A 17,141-nucleotide genomic window follows, 5' to 3' on the forward strand; every position below is an offset into this window, starting at 1 on the left:
CATGAGTTAACTGAAGAGCCTGGTCTTTGTTCCTCATAATTTACAAAAACTGAGCTTGATTCTATCACAGATCGTAACATGATAACACTCGTAAAAGCTTAAGTTCTATCGCTATGGCAAAACCAGCCCAAGGTTTGTAACACTAACAACCGGATTCCAACAGAACAGAAATAATGGAAATACAGTGCATGCTCAGTTGGAGGTTGAGGGCTGGGTCGGGGAATCTGCTGCTCTGTTGGTATATTGAAAGAATACAAGAGTCATGTGATTATCTCAGAAAGAGTGTCTGGTCTCTCGGGGTTCCGTACTGCAGTTGGTTCTGGCTGCAGGGCCGATTCATCCGTACATATTTTATATTCTATATAGATCCACCTCCTCATCACAGAGCTGTACCCATTAACCCTCCTGCTATTGCTTCTCCCTGAGGAGTGTCCCCCACTGTGGAGGACGTGCTCCATTCACTGCCGCTAACGCTAGACTGGCTCCAACATCATGATTGGCCTAACATATCAGAGGAATAGATTCAGCTAGATGGTAATGTTTCTCTTTTTAGTTGGATATCCTGTCTTCAACTGCCAAGGATTAGGCACTATCATTTAGAAAGGAGGAATGTGTTGCGCAGACGCATCTCCTAGGGCTCTATTCAATCTGGATCGCTGAGGCGTTACACATTTCCAAATAGAAATGTAAAGGTCATTTCTATTTCTATGCGTTTACCGCGACTGCAGTCTCCGCTAAAGCGGTAACATTGCCTTTAAATTTAAATTGCGCTGTAAAGCGGAACTTTCGCGATGCGAACTGAATAGAGCTCCTAGTCTAATACTTATAGAGCCCCTAGTCTAATCATTTATGGTGGAAATGTTATGTCATGTATGGGTGGTTCTTGTATTGGATAGCTCCCTATAGGGTCTACAGCTTTAGCTACTGACACTCAGACTGCTGTTGGAAATCCACAGTGCTTATCATTATTATTCCAGGGAGAGATTTGTGATTTTAATATTGTGGAACAAGTTCAGTTCAAGTTCAAGATAAACTGGTGTGTCTTTAACGCTGTACTGCACCTCTTAGTGCATTTCAAAGCTGGAGCTAATACTGTATTCACTTGCTGTGTATTCATTTGTTTTCTAAGGCTGGCGTAACAGCATCAGATATATTACTTTAAACCCCCAGGGAGAATGTTTCAAACCCAGCAGAACCGGCACCCTATAACTAGAGCCTCAGGATTTCTGTATGAGAATACTAAGTGACTGAGGGAAACAACCTGTAGCTTGTCTGTAATTATCTCCATACACAAACTACACAAACAGGCTATTTCTCTACCTGCCCCTGATGTATTAGCAGGCTGAAGCCAATGGAATGGAAAAGTAGGTGTTTTGTCCCCTTTTTCTGGTTCTCTATGTAGATCAAGTGTTTTGGTTATTGCCCTACTTGACTTTTCTACAGAGAACATGGTGAACTACCCCAAAACAAAATCCGTAAACTAAGCTACAAGGAGTATTAGGCCACAGTCGTAGCAAGTATTTCCCCTCTTGGAAAACGATGTCAAAAGAAAGAGAAAATGAAAAAGGAAGGGCCACTGAAGCTAGATTGACCCCTAACCTTTAAAGTGGCTCTGTCGATAAAAGGCCCCTCTCTGCTCCCCTCCTCCACCCCCTCCAACCCCTCCACTGCCTTCTCAGTGGGAGGGAGGTAATGTGACACGCATCACTGCACATTATCCTTATGACTGAGCAGAAAAATTGTCCAGCTAGCTATGTACTAGCTAGTTGTCCAATCACTAAGCCACTAGGCAAGGGAGTTCCTTTAAAACAGATGAAATAAGAGAAAATATTCTCCATTGTGTAAGAAAAATCTTGGAACGCAAGTACGATCTCTCTTCAGGTGAGGTCCTATTTCTCTTTAGATCTTTACTGTCTGTCTTCGTATCCATCCATCCCCTGTCGATCTGTCACCTCATCTTTCTTTCAACTGAATTCAGAGGTCCCTTGACATTTCACAGTCCCTAGTCACCATTCCCAATGTCTCTTGACCTCATCCCCCTCTCCTCTCTAAACCAGACACTGTTTAGGCTATTTTGCTGAAAAGGCACACAGAAGAAAAAATGACTACAGTAGACTGATTTAGCAAATGTAACAGTGCATGGTACGGCTGTTGGTCCACAATAACGACACTGTCCAACTTGTACTGAACTCAAAATAGAAGTGCAAAGTGATGCCACAAAACAACCAGTCTATTCAATCCATTCTCATATTTGAGAGGAGGACACAATTGCAGATTATTAATAGCCATGGCAACTGCAACAACTCAGTTTTCAGCTAGGACGGCTGAAGATAGTTGGTGATCTAATTTATTGCATGCATTAATAATGACAATAGATGTATTTTATATAGCACTTTTCATTACAAGTAGAATCTCAAAGTCACTTTAATAACAAAATAAACAAAAATCTATTCAACAAAACAAATTTAGGGATCTGGCCATTCTTGGGTGATGGTCTTCCACAGATGTAGATGATAGACAGTTCAGAGACATAGTATCTTGAGAAGAGGGAGACATCTGACAGACAGAGAGGTAGAGACATCTGACAGACAGAGAGGTAGAGACATCTGACAGACAGAGAGGTAGAGACATCTGACAGACAGAGAGGTAGAGACATCTGACAGACAGAGAGGTAGAGACATCTGACAGACAGAGAGGTAGAGACATCTGACAGACAGAGAGGTAGAGACATCTGACAGACAGAGAGGTAGAGACATCTGACAGACAGAGAGGTAGAGACATCTGACAGACAGGCCACAGAGCTCTTCATCTGGCACCTCATGGTCTTCTATAGTTACAGCTCCTCCTCCTCCGTAGATAGGTTGGATCGTCAACAACTGAAATGAAGCTCCCACCTGGGTGATGCTTCGGCGAGTGTGAAAGCGCCAGTAAGACCACCACACCTCATTAGTTATAAAGCTACATGTCAAGCGACTTGAAGTGTGATAAATAAATTAGTAATAAAACAAATAATGTTGTTGATTATTGCATTATCTAGATATATAGATAATCTTTAAAGTTATCCACAAATGGGCTCATGTGGGCTCATGCCTCATGTTCTCATATACATTACAGTACATCCATGACAATCTGATCTGAATGCAATTAAAGCATGACAAACTGATCTGACTTTTCCATTAATATTGATTTGAATCTGCCATGTTGTCTTTCTCTATCACATCCCAGAAGGGAAGAAGGGTTGATAGATTGGGTGTTGAGCGAGAGGTGACTTCTTAATTCTCCAGTTGTTCTTTAGTCAGCTCTGCTGTCTGCAGCAAAGACTGAGAACAGGAATGGAAACTTACAGTATCATAGAGCCATCTGCTGTTTGCATAGCTAACTCCCTGTGTGGCAGTGGGGCTCTCCTCCCTCCACCCCTCTGCTTTCCCTGCCTCCATCCTTCTCCTTTCTCTCCATCCTCCTTTCTCTAATTCCCTGTCTCTCCTTCCTCTAACGGGTCTGTGCTAGCTGACACAATTTGATGGACAGCAGATCATCTATCAAGCAGACAGGTAATTGCATTCTCCCTCTCTCCCTCCTCTGTTGAGGACCGATCATGCTTCATGCGAGAAAAAACAACTAGTGACATCCATGTTCTCCAGATGTCTGTTTATGCAGGAATAGCACTATTAGTATGTAGGCGTTTTATGTTTTCAAAGCTTAACATTAGCACAGGTGCATTTGCTTAAATTGTGTGTTAATTTGATCTATTGGGGAAGCAGGGTTAAAACCAGACCAATGAAGGCAGTTTAAAAGCATACCAGCATACCACATTTTATACATGAAAAACACTATCATTTATACAAAATGCTAATAGACATTCCTCGTCATTTTTCTGTTGGGAGCTTATTATCTCAATTATCTTTAATTACATACACATATACATACACAATAGCATACACATATCCTAAACCCTTGTCACTATATTATTAGACTACCAAAACTTATACTGAAACACAGGGAAAATCGACATCTCTTGTCTATTCATTTTTTACTGTCTACTCCAGTGAGAGAGAAAGACAGTGGTGGAGAAGGTTAGAGGGTGCCGAGTCAGGCATAGGAGAAAAGCAGATGAATGAGGGAGACACAAACATGTAAAAAGGCGATGGAGGGAGAGACAGACAGAGACAGGAATAGACAAGAATGGAAGGAGGGGAAGTAGAGAATGAGAATCATAGAGAGAGAGAGAGAGAGAGAGAGAGAGAGAGAAAGAGAGAAAAAGAGAGAAAAAGAGAGAAAAAGAGAGAAAAAGAGAGAGAGAGAGAATGCACCCATCCTCTGTCTAGGATTGACAGCCTTGCAGGCATCAGACAGACAGAATTCTCTCTATCAGTGGCAGGCAGTTTAAGATTAGGGAGGGGGATTTGTATTTTTTTATGAACATGGCCTTATTTCTATTTCTATTCTATTTCTATTACAGCATATTGGATGACTGTCATCCGTATTCCATTCACCCAGCTCAATGTAACATCAATAGGTAAAGACCTAGACCAATAGGTAAAGACATGATACAACATTTTTCACTATACTCATCATGAGGTTGCTACGACCTAGACTACGAATTAAAGTTTATAACGTAGGTCGAGAGACAAATTGGAGTAATCAAGGTGACAGACAGTGACACATTCATTACCGCCTTGTAGGGCTGTCCGACTAAAAAAAATCTTGGTTGACCGAGAGTCGTCTGTTCTTTCGACCAATCGATTGGTCAAAGTTTTAAAACTTGTATTTTTCCATATATAGAGACAACCTATGTGTTTGAATCAAATCAACTATATGCACAGAGCTTGTCTGATGATTTAAGCACACTGTTTGATGAAATAATAAAGATATACAAATGACTAGAAGGAGTCGGACCGCAATTGATTTGATTGTGCTGGACCGAGCTCAGACTTGCTGCACTGTGTAAATAAAAAAATGACAGTAAGTGACTGACTAGCACCCGTTGTGTCTCTCTCCTCCCTGCTGCAGCGACCACCACAGAACATCAACAGTGTTTATCATGCTGAAGCTGCAACATAATTACAGCCATTTCTGACTGAAAAGTTCTGATACCAAAATCCCTCAAACCTACTCCCTCAACCCTTGTTCTCTTTACGTGGCACATGTATGCATCACATGCACGTGACCAATAGGGCCTTACCTATAGCATATCTTAATCACATCAATAAATTGGTTATAACAAACTCCGAAAACCGTAACAAACGTGACAGCAAAATGGATGCAGAGGATGTGACAAAATAACTCAAAATGGGGGAATGTTTACTGGTTGCTCAGGAGGTAAAGGGGAACTCTGATGTATGGAATAAATGTGACTAGTTGTGGAAAATACTGGAGATCAAGAAAAAGAAGGTAAGGAGCAAACACTGCATACATATTATGTGTGTTAAACAGGTGCTGTTAGATTACAATATCATTTTCTAACCGTTTGGAACAATGTAAATAACACTAAATAAGCGTACCAGAGAGTCTGTTGTAACGGTTTTTATTGATTTATTGTAAAGCCTTTATTACAGCAAAGACTAAAAGCAGTCATATTCAATCGTGAATGCAATTTCATGAATGGAACGGTTTATTTATTGTTTATGCTAATTATTCAAGTGTCAATTTGTTATTTTATTTTAAATCTAAAATTCTTGATTGCATTTCAAATCATGAATGACTCATATTCTGTGTGATGACATAAACGAATTAATGATTGATCCATAGAGTATTGTAGCCTATATAATAAGTATTTAAATATAGGCCTAAGTAAGTTACGGTATTAACACTAAACAGCATGCACTCTTAGGACTACAGCGCAATGGTGGTTATACAAGGCTGCTATACTAAACCTACTAATGACAATGGCATTACTTATTATTATAATGATGATCATAATAATAATAGTAATAATAACAATAAGGATATCAAGAAAAAGGAGGGTTGTTATTATTATAAATATCATTTTTCTGACAAATTGGAACAGTGTAGACAACACTAAATAAATGTGTAAAGCCTTTGTTACAGCATAGCAAAGGTTAAAAACAGTTGAATTTGTGAAATTGTTTATCCTCTCACGGAATCAGTAGGTTATTAAACAAACACTCAAACAGGCAACAGAAGCAGGATCTGTGTTATTTCTGTAGTTATATATGGATGATTTCTAAAGCCAGGCACATTTAACAGTTAGGCTATTGATTATAGACCCAATTATGTTGGGGTTTCCTCTCTCCTCACTTTTTTCGACAATTAAGGCAAGGGACGTTTTCTTAACTCCTAACTCCTAACAATGAAATATAGCTATCTCTCTCTTTCTGCTGTTTCCCCTTAATTTTCGAAGAAATGTATTTATTTAAAACTGCCCAACTATTGTGTTTCTCTCTGTCAACTACTCACCACATTGTATGTACTGCAGTGCTAGCTTGCTGTAGCTTATGCTGTCAGTACTAGATTCATTCTCTGATACTTTTATTGGGTGGACAACATGTCAGTTCATGCTGCAGGAGCTCTGATGGGTTGGAGGACGTCCTCCAGAAGTTGTCATAATTACTGTGTAAGTTTACTGAAGGGGCTAAGAACCTTGAACCTCCTAGGTTTTGTATTGTACCCAGAGGAGGACAGAAAATATCTGTCCTCCGGCTACACCATGGTGCTACCCTACAGAGTGCTGTTGAGGCTACTGTAGACCCTCATTGCAAAACATTGTGTTTTAATCAGTTATTTGGTGACGTGAATATATTTAGTGTAGTTTTATCTAAAAATAATAATTTTTGAAATGTTTCACTTTTTTAAAATTTCTTCCGCCTCTGAAAGGCCTCCACTGACCTCTACCCACCCTGCCACGGAACCAAATGACAGACAATCACAGACAATCACAGACAATGGAGTGATTACGACTTAATTGAGTTGTTGCCTGCAGCTCATATTCTCTATCAAGGACACAATGACATGCAGATTAGCCTAAAGATGAGTGTTATTCATCTAATGATAAAAGGCCTAATTTGACTAAAAGCTATAAACAAAAAAACTAAGTGGCTCCAAATAATGTAAACTCAGCAAAAAAAAGAAACTCACTGTCAACTGCGTTTCTTTTCAGCAAACTTAACATTAATACATATTTGGATGAACATAACATGATTCACCAACTGAGACATAAACTGAACAAGTTCCACAGACATGTGACTAACAGAAATTGAATAATGTTTCCCTGAACAAAGGGGGGGTCAAAATCAAAAGTAACAGTCAGCATCTGGTGTGGCCACCAGCTGCATTAAGTACTGCAGTGCATCTCTTCGTCATTGACTGCACCAGATGTTTCAGTTCTTGCTGTGAGATGTTACCCCACTCTTCCACAAAGGCACCTGCAAGTTCCCGAACATTTCTAGGGGGAATGACCCTAGCCCTTAACCGCCGATCCAACAGGCCCCAGATATGCTCAATGTCATTGAGATCCGGGCTCTTCGCTGGCCATGGCAAAATACTGAGATTCCTGTCTCGCAGGGAATCATGCACAGATCAGGCAGTATGGCTGGCGGCATTGTCATGCGGAAGGGTCGTGTCAGGATGAGCCTGCAGGAAGGGTACCACATGAGGGAGGAGGATGTCTTCCCTTTTAACGCACAGCGTTGAGATTCCCTGCAATGACAACAAGCTCAGTCCGATGATGCTGTGACACACCGCCCCAGACTATGACGGACCTTCCACCTACAAATCGATCCCGCTCCAGAGTACAGGCCTCGGTGTAATGCTCAATCCTCCTAAACGCAAATCTGACCATCACCCCTGGTTAGACAAATCCACGACTTGTCAGCAAATAGCACCTTTTGCAAGTCCTGTGATCAAGCGATGGTGGGTTTGTGCCCATATGCAACATTGTTGCCGGTGATGTCTGGTGAGGACCTGCCTTACAACAGGCATACAAGCCCTCAGTCCAGCCTCTCTCAGCCTATTGCAGACAGTCTGAGCACTGATGGAGGGATAGTGCGTTCCTGGTGTAACTCGGGCAGTTGTTGTTGCCATCCTGTACCTGTCCCGCAGGTATGATGTTCTGATGTACTGATCCTGTGCAGGTGTTGTTACACGTGTCTGCCAGTGTGAGGACGATCAGCTGTCCGTCCTGTCTCCCTGTAGCGCTGTCTTAGGCGTCTCACAGTACGGACATTGCAATTTATTGCCCTGGCCACATCTGCAGTCCTCATGCCTCCTTGCAGCATGCCTAAGGCACGTTCACGCAGCTGAGCAGGGACCCTGGGCATCTTTCTTTTTGTGTTTTTCAGAGTTAGTAGAAAGGCCTCTTTAGTGTCCTATGTTTTCATAACTGTAACCTTAATTGCCTACCGTCTGTAAGCTCTTAAATCAAATCAAATGTATTTATAAAGTCCTTCTTACATCAGCTGATATCGCAAAGTGCTGTACAGAAACCCAGCCTAAAAGCCCAAACAGCAAGCAATGCAGATGTGGAAGCACGGTGGCTAGAAAAAAACTCCCTAGAAAGGCCAGAACCTAGGAAGAAACCTAGAGAGGAACCAGGCTGTGAGGGTGGCCAGTCCTCTTCTGGCTGTGCCGGGTGGAGATTATAACAGAACATGGCCAAGATGTTCAAATGTTCATAGATGACCAGCAGGGTCAAATAATAATAATCACAGTAGTGTCTTAGTGTCTTAACGACCGTTCCACAGGTGCATGTTCATTAATTTACGGTTCATTGAACAAGCATGGGAAACAGTGTTTATACCCTAAAGTTATTTGGATTTTTACAAATAATTTTTGAAAGACAGGGTCCTGAAAAAGGGATGTTTATTTTTTTTCTGAGTTTATTTGAGGAATTTCAACAACAAAAATAATGAAATAGGTCAAAATAAAATGAACCCATATGAGCTCATTTTTTAAGTCCTTTGATAGGCATTACATTCAGTCGATATTAAAGAGCAGATTAGATTACACTGGCTGACTGACTGAGCAACTCCCCAGGCAGACAGAGAGAGAGAGAGAGAGAGAGAGAGAGAGAGAGAAAGAGAGAGAGATAGATGTGCCTATGCATCGAAAGTGAAAGAGGAAAGCATCCCTCCCTGACAGACATAGCCAGTATTGCTGCTTATGTATCGCTGACTCTTTAAGTCTCTGTTTTCACCATATTCCACTGAATTCATCCCTCTCTTCTACACTTCATCCATCCATCCCTCTCTTTCCTTCCTCCCTCTCTCCACCACTCTATCCCTCCCTCATTCCCTCTATCTTCGCTCCTTCTTTTATTGTGAAACCCAGACCACTGGGGAGTTAATCTCTCTATCCTTACCTTCCTACCTCCATCCGTTCATCCCTCCTATATATCCCTCCCTCCCTCCTTTATTCTGAAGCCCAGACCCAGGCCACTGGGGGGTTCATTCCGCTAATTACCCAGGAGTCTCCTCTGCATCTGCATCTGAGCCACGTTGCATGGCAACAACACACAAAGAAAGAGAGGGAGAGAGGGAGAGGCTGCTTGGAGGAAAGAGAGAACCGGGAAGTATGGAGGAGAGAAAATAAAAATGGGGGACAAGGAGGAGGGTAGAGTGTACCTCAGAAGAAGAATAAAAGCCAAAAGCTTTTCATGCTCAGTGCAGTGAAAGTGAAATGGTTTTAGACTCCTGTTGTGTCACTGCTTAGCAGTCGATATCATGCTTTTTGGCTAGACCCTGTAAAAAGACAGCCCACTGCTTTAGGGTTTACATCTGTATGTATCATATGTGAGGTGTATTTGTAATCTACAGTTTCTTATTATGAAATGAAAAATATCCCATTGATGTGGAGAATATTCAATGCAATCCACTGCATCTACTTAGGACACTCCCACGTAACTGACATCACAACACCATTTGCTTGACATGGGTGATCAAATCAAATTAAATATGCAAACCTCTAGGTATGTAAATATACAAACTGCTGATTCACCAGCTGTCGGTTGACAATGACACAGCCCATGGTCAGAGAGGTGAGCTCATACAGGCACACACACACACACACACAGACACGTACACGCACACGCAGCCCATTGGCACTAATGTCTTCAAAGGGCTCAGCGTGAGTGTGCCCTCACCTACTCAGCCAAAAGACAGACAGCCCTACATTGAGATCAACACCGCTCTCCTACACTGAGATCAACACTTCTCTCCTACACTGAGATCAACACCTCTCTCCTACACTGAGATCAACACCTCTCTCCTACACTGAGATCAACACCTCTCTCCTACACTGAGATCAACACCCCTCTCCTACCCCTCTCCTACACTGAGATCAACACCCCTCTCCTACACTGAGATCAACACTTCTCTCCTACACTGAGATCAACACCCCTCTCCTACACTGAGATCAACACCTCTCTCCTACACTGAGATCAACACCTCTCTCCTACACTGAGATCAACACCTCTCTCCTACACTGAGATCAACACCCCTCTCCTACCTCTCTCTTACACTGAGATCAACATCTCTCTCCTACACTGAGATCAACACCCCTCTCCTACACTGAGATCAACACTTCTCTCCTACACTGAGATCAACACCTCTCTCCTACACTGAGATCAACACCGCTCTCCTACACTGAGATCAACACCTCTCTCCTACACTGAGATCAACACCTCTCTCCTACACTGAGATCAACACCCCTCTCCTACCTCTCTCTTACACTGAGATCAACACCTCTCTCCTACCTCTCCCCTACACAGAGATCAACACCTCTCTCCTATCTCTCTCTTACACTGAGATCAACACCTCTCTCCTACACTGAGATCAACACCTCTCTCCTACCTCTCTCGTACACAGATATCTACACCTCTCTCCTACCTCTCTCCTACACAGAGATCAACACCTCCCTCCTACCTCTCTCTTACACTGAGATCAACACCTCTCTCCTACACTGAGATCAACACCTCTCTCCTACCTCTCTCCTACACAGAGATCAACACCTCTCTCCTACCTCTCTCCTACACAGAGATCAACACCTCTCTCCTACCTCTCTCCTATCTCTCTCCTACACTGAGATCAACACCCCTCTCCTACCTCTCTCCTACACTGAGATCAACACCTTCCTCCTACACTGAGATCAACACCCCTCTCCTACCCCTCTCCTACACTGAGATCAACACCTCTCTCCTACACTGAGATCAACACCTCTCTCCTACACTGAGATCAACACCTCTCTCCTACCTCTCTCATACACAGAGATCAACACCTCTCTCCTACCTCTCTCCTACACAGAGATCAACACCTCTCTCCTACCTCTCTCCTACACAGAGATCAACACCTCTCTCCTATCTCTCTCCTACACTGAGATGAACACCTCTCTCCTACACTGAGATCAACACCTCTCTCCTACACTGAGATCAACACCTCTCTCCTACACTGAGATCAACACCTCTCTCCTACACTGAGATCAACACCTCTCTCCTACACTGAGATCAACACCTCTCTCAGTGATATCTCTCTTAGGAGAGAGGCGTACTGTGGGTCGTACTGTGCAATAGAGACAATATTACATACTAATAAAAGCAATGTTCACAGTGTAATTACAATGAAATAACATGTAGGTTATTGGTACGGCATAAGGTTAAAAAAATGGGACCTCTTGTCTGTTCCCAGTCAAGGGCACCCTGCCCACCAGATGTCCTGCTAGCTATAGACTCATTAGTCCATTAGGACTACTCCTTCACTGCCCACACTATAGGGGCATGGCAAAGCTCACCACTGACACTGCAGATCCAGGGATACATAATACAATCTCAGACAGCTCAGAGATCACACACTGTACACTGCTGGGGGTTACTGCACCTAGTAACTAACCACAGTACAGAGAGAGAGAGAGTTAGAGGGAGTGAGAAAGAGAGTGAGACAGAGGGAGTGAGAGCGAGAGCGAGACATAGACGAGAGAAAATGGGACAAACACCAAATTGAGACTCTGCATGCAGAATCCTGCAAAAATATCCTCCGTGTACAACGTAGAACACCAAATAATGCATGCAGAGCAGAATTAGGCCAATACCCGCTAAATTCTACAAGCACCTAAAAGGAAGCGATTCCCAAACCTTCCATAACAAAGTCATCACCTACAGCGAGATGAACCTGGAGAAGAGTCCCCTAAGCAAGCTGGTCCTGGGGCTCTGTTCACAAACACACCCCACAGAGACCCAGGACAGCAACACAATTAGACCCAACCAAATCATGAGAAAATAAAAAGATAATTACTTGACACATTGGAAAGAATTAACAAAAAAACAGAGCAAACTAGAATGCTATTTGGCCCTAAACAGTGAGTACACAGTGGCAGAATACCTGACCACTATGACTGACCCAAACTTAAGGAAATCTTTGACTATGTACAGACCAAGTGAGCATATCCTTGCTATTGAGAAAGGCCGCCGTAGGCAGACCTGGCTCTCAAGTAAAGACAGGCTATGTGCACACTGCCCACAAAATGAGGTGGAAACTGAGATGCACTTCCTAACCTCCTGCCCAATGAATGACCATATTAGAGACACATATTTCCCTCAGATTACACAGATCCACAAAGAATTTGAAAACAAACCTGATTTTGATAAACTTCCATATCTACTGGGTGTAATACCACAATGTGCTGTCAAAGCAGCAAGATTTGTGACCTGTTGCCACAGGAAAAGTTAAACCAGTGAAGAACAAACACCATTGTAAATACAACCCATATTTATGCTTATTTATTTTCCCTTTTGTACTTTAACCATTTGTACATCTTTACAACACTGTATATATATATATACATAATATGACATTTGTAATGTGTTTATTATTTTGAAACTTCTGTGAGTGTAATGTTTACGGTTCATTTGTATTGTTTATTTCACTTTTGTATATTATCTACCTCACTTGCTTTGGCAATGTTAACATATGTTTCCCATGTCAATAAAGCCCCTTGAATTGAATTGAGAGAGAGAGAGAGAGAGAATGAGAGAGGAGTGAGAGAGAGGGCAAGGGAGTGAGAGAGAGAGAGAGAGAGAGAGAGAGAGAGAGAGAGGAGTGAAAGAGAGGGAGTGTGAGAGAGATGGGGTGAAAGAGGGTGTGTGTGAGAGAGAGAGAGAGAGAGAGAGAGAGAGAGAGAGAGAGAGAGAGAGAGAGAGTGTGAATGAGAGAGGAGTGAGAGAGAGGGCGAGGGAGTGAGAGAAAGAGTGAGTGAAATAGAGGTAGTGTGAGAGAGAGGGGGGGAGGAGAGAGAGATGTTCTTTGAAATTGTAAAGAAGTGATGTACAGGTGAATATCCTTTGGTAAACATGCAAGATTGCATTGTAACTTCTTTACATTTTTGTGCTTGACCTTACCTCGTACATCTGCAGAGAAACGGGCTGAATGTCTGGAGACAAAGAGCTTTAGTTCCTGATCCAGGTTACAGTCAATGAGGTTGGTGTCCCATGAGCGAATCCCTGCACAGAAAACAAAACAATCAATGGAAAGAATGACATGAGTGCAGAACCCACTTCAACCATCACTAGGCTAGCCTGGCAGAGGCTGGCACACAATCAATATTCCCCATAGATTTTGCATCAAGGGCCTTAGCTTTGGCTTGTAGCTGGCAAAAGGTCCAGAGTCTCAATGTCACCGGCATCTATTCAAAGTTGGTCTCACTCTTCCATTTCATTGGGTCTGTCCTGTAATGAACATGTACCATTTGGCATGAGAGAGGAAATCTATAATAGGAAATATCTATAAAGTGCTTTAGCTTTAGTTTGCCAGGGGCTGCGGGTGGTGCTGCTAGCCAAGGCTGAGTCATAACCTGGGTTCTGTTGTCATCTATCCTCTCTACATGACACTGTTACTTACTGTAATGAAACTGGGTGTGTTTAAACTCTGATGAACTTTATTGGAAAATAGGAACATTTCCTGTGTTGCTAAAATACAATTGCAAAGCCACACCAATGCAAGGCTACTAACTTGACCCAATTCAATTCATAAAATATTACAGATAAAATCAACATATCATATATACAGTGCCTTTAGAAAGTATTCACATGTGTTACAGCCTGAATTCAAATGGATGACATTTAGATTTGTTTGTCACTAGTCTACACACAATATCAAAGTGGAATTATGTTTTACAAAATAATATCTAAATTGTGGAGGGGGGGGGGGCAACAGACATTGAATATCCATTTGAGCATGGTGAAGTTACTAATTACACTTAGGATGGTGTATCAATTACACCCAGTCACAACAAAGATACATGTGTCGTTCCTAACTCAGTTGCCAGAGAGGAAGGAAACCGCTCAGGGATTTCACCATGAGGCCAATGGTGACTTTAAAACAGTTACAGAGTTTAATGGCTGTGATAGGAGAAAACTGAGCATGGAACAAGAGCATTGTAGTTACTCCACAATACTAACCTAAATGACGAGTGAAAAGAAGGAAGCCTGACCAGAATAAAAAGATTCCAAAACATGCATCCTGTTTGCAACAAGGCACTAAAGTTATACTGGAAAAAAATGGCAAAGCAATTAACTTTTTGTCCTGAATACAAAGTGTTATGTTTGGGGAAAATCCAATACACCAATATGGAGAGTACCACTCTCCATATTTTCAAGCATAGTGATGGCTGCATTATGTTATGATATCCTTGTATGATTAAGGACTGGGGAGTTTTTCAGGATAAATATAAAATATTAACATAATGGAGCTAAGCACAGGCAAAATCCTAGAGAAGAACCTGGTTCAGTCTGCTTTCCACCAGACACTGGGAGATTAATTCAGCAGGACAATTTGAAGATTTTTGAAAAGAATAACAGGCAAATGTTGCACAATCAAGGTGTGGAAAGCTCTTAGAGACTTACTCAGAAAGACTCACAGCAGTAATCGCTGCCAAAGATACTTCTACAAAGTATTGACTCAGGGCTGTGAATACTTATGTAAATGAGATATTGTTATATTTCATTTTCAATACATTTTAACATTTCTAAAAACGCATTTTCACTTTGCCATAATGGGGTATTGTGTGATAAAAAATAGTTTCTGAAGTGCCTATAAATAAAAAAGAGTCAATATAATACAAGATATTAAGAACAGTGATCCAACAGTGCAGTTAAAAAATAGTATTTAGGAAAATAATAAGGTGGAACATGATTCAACAGGAGAAACAATGCCTTCCTGGAAGATGACGAAGGATTACTGGAACTGTTGCAGTTGTGTACAATTCCTGATTGATATTTGACTTGACATGAGGTCATGGCACTAGTAGCATCAACCCATTCAAATCACAGATATTTAATAGCAATAATAAGCTACCAAACACAATAATTATTATAACAATAATAATGTTTCAAAACAAAAGTCTAGTTTTTCCTTTAAAAAAAAAAATCATTCTTTGCGTAGTAGGTATATGATCATATTTGCCATAATAACAATTAGCCAATATGCCTGAAAACCTACTTTGTCCGATCTAATAAACATAAAGGGTAAATTATGAAAGCTTTATTAATAGTGTGTTTATACTGTAAACAAAAAGGACAGTAGGAAAACCATAGCATGAATTTTCAAAGACATCATTCCTTTGAATTAGGCCTCAGCAGGTTTTTAATCCTTTGTTCCAACATTTTATGAAACATGGTGCCGTAATCCGCCCACACATTTTGTTCTTCCGCCCACACATTTCGTTCTTCCGCCATAGTTTCTTCTTGTCATACCAACCTCTTTCCCCAGTAGCCTGTCAATCAGAAACGCCCTTTGTGTTTGACTAGCGCTCCCTACGACTTTCCGTAGGGACCGCATTGCGGAGTGGGCCACGCCTACATGCCGGTGTCGGATGAGAGAGAGCTGGATGCGGAAACAAGAAAGCAGGGATGGGGATGGGATGGGTCCCGCTGCGGCGGGCACGGTGGGTGATTTAAGATGCAGCACCAAGAGGAGTGTTTTCACGCACGTAGCCAAAGCAAAACCGTGTTCAAAATACGGTACTATTGGAGTGCCCACACCTGCCAATAAGTAGCCTACACCTTCCTTTGTTGTTCTGTAAATGGACACAGTGGAAGAAAATCTGTCTCAGTAATTGAGAATGCACTGTGTAGACGAGGCTATTTAACACCGAAAATATATATATTTTTTATGATTTACGCATGGGTAGAAGGGACAATAGGGTTGGACCCCTTTATAACAATAGGCCTATGTATACATTTCTGACAACGAAATAACGGATGCACCACACCAAAACAAGCAGACGCTAGGTGGTCGATACCCTCTCACTGGTGCGCATCACACCCCAAGAAAAATAATATGTCTTATTGACGCACAATAAGAATGCTGAATCATTCTCGGCATCTTTACCACGTGTGGCTGATTTAAAGTAACACTGCAGAATAGTTTGTGTTTTGGAAAGGTATAGCCTGCAGTCCTTATATAGAATGTGTATGGAGACAGGGAGAAGAGGTGCGGGGGAAAGGTTGTTGGGGTGTCGACGGATGCCATCTGTTTGATTTGCGCTTCCCACAGATACCACCTGGGAGGGGCAGTGCGCGCAACCAGCAATATCACATCACTTCAACAACAACAAAATCATTAAGTTTTTCATTCAGGTGGCCTATTGCTTTATAGCCTAATGCCTATGGAGGTCGATGTATGCAAAATGAGATTGTGTTATACATAAAGTAAGTTCAAGGTTACAAAACATGACATCGAGACTTGGCGCATGATGTGGTTATTTTCACAATATTCCAAATAAGAATAGAAAGTCGGCTATAGTTGTATGACAAAGCATTCGACACATAAAGTGATGCTTGTGCTGCTACCTAGGCTGTGGATAGCTTACACCACCTCCTCAACACCGGGCAAGGCTGTAGCCTCCCTCTCTCTGTCTTCTTACCTTTTTCTATATCCGCAATGGCACACTTCAAATGATCCTCCGTGACTATTTCTCCAATAACCACAAGCAGGTAAAATTTGTTGTCGTCAAAACGGTGCGAGAGACTCGCGGACATTGGGGATGCCATAACGTTGCTCGAACTGCTTAAAGTCTCAATGTCTGCAGATTCCACAAGCGTCGCCATCCTCGCTTACACGGGGCAACACACACCCCTGTCCAGCTACGGAAATGAGAGGAAGTCACCAGACGCCGTGAAAGGAGTGGTCCTGCGTTTT

General features: G+C 42.0%; 1 protein-coding gene across 1 annotated transcript in view; it reads right to left on the reverse strand.

The window, feature by feature from the left end:
* Positions 1-17,141, reverse strand: part of LOC139408490 (microtubule-associated protein 1B-like) — a 30,902-nt gene extending 13,761 nt beyond the window's left edge. Inside the window, exons 1-2 of the mRNA XM_071152452.1 lie at positions 16,867-17,141; positions 13,343-13,444 (exon numbers count right to left, since the gene is read on the reverse strand). Of these exons, the coding sequence (XP_071008553.1) occupies positions 13,343-13,444; positions 16,867-17,050 (286 nt within the window). The 5' untranslated portion in view covers positions 17,051-17,141. The remainder of the gene's footprint in view (positions 1-13,342; positions 13,445-16,866) is intronic.

Source organism: Oncorhynchus clarkii, chromosome 5 (genome assembly GCF_045791955.1).
Source record: "Oncorhynchus clarkii lewisi isolate Uvic-CL-2024 chromosome 5, UVic_Ocla_1.0, whole genome shotgun sequence".
Taxonomy (NCBI): Eukaryota; Metazoa; Chordata; class Actinopteri; order Salmoniformes; family Salmonidae; genus Oncorhynchus; species Oncorhynchus clarkii.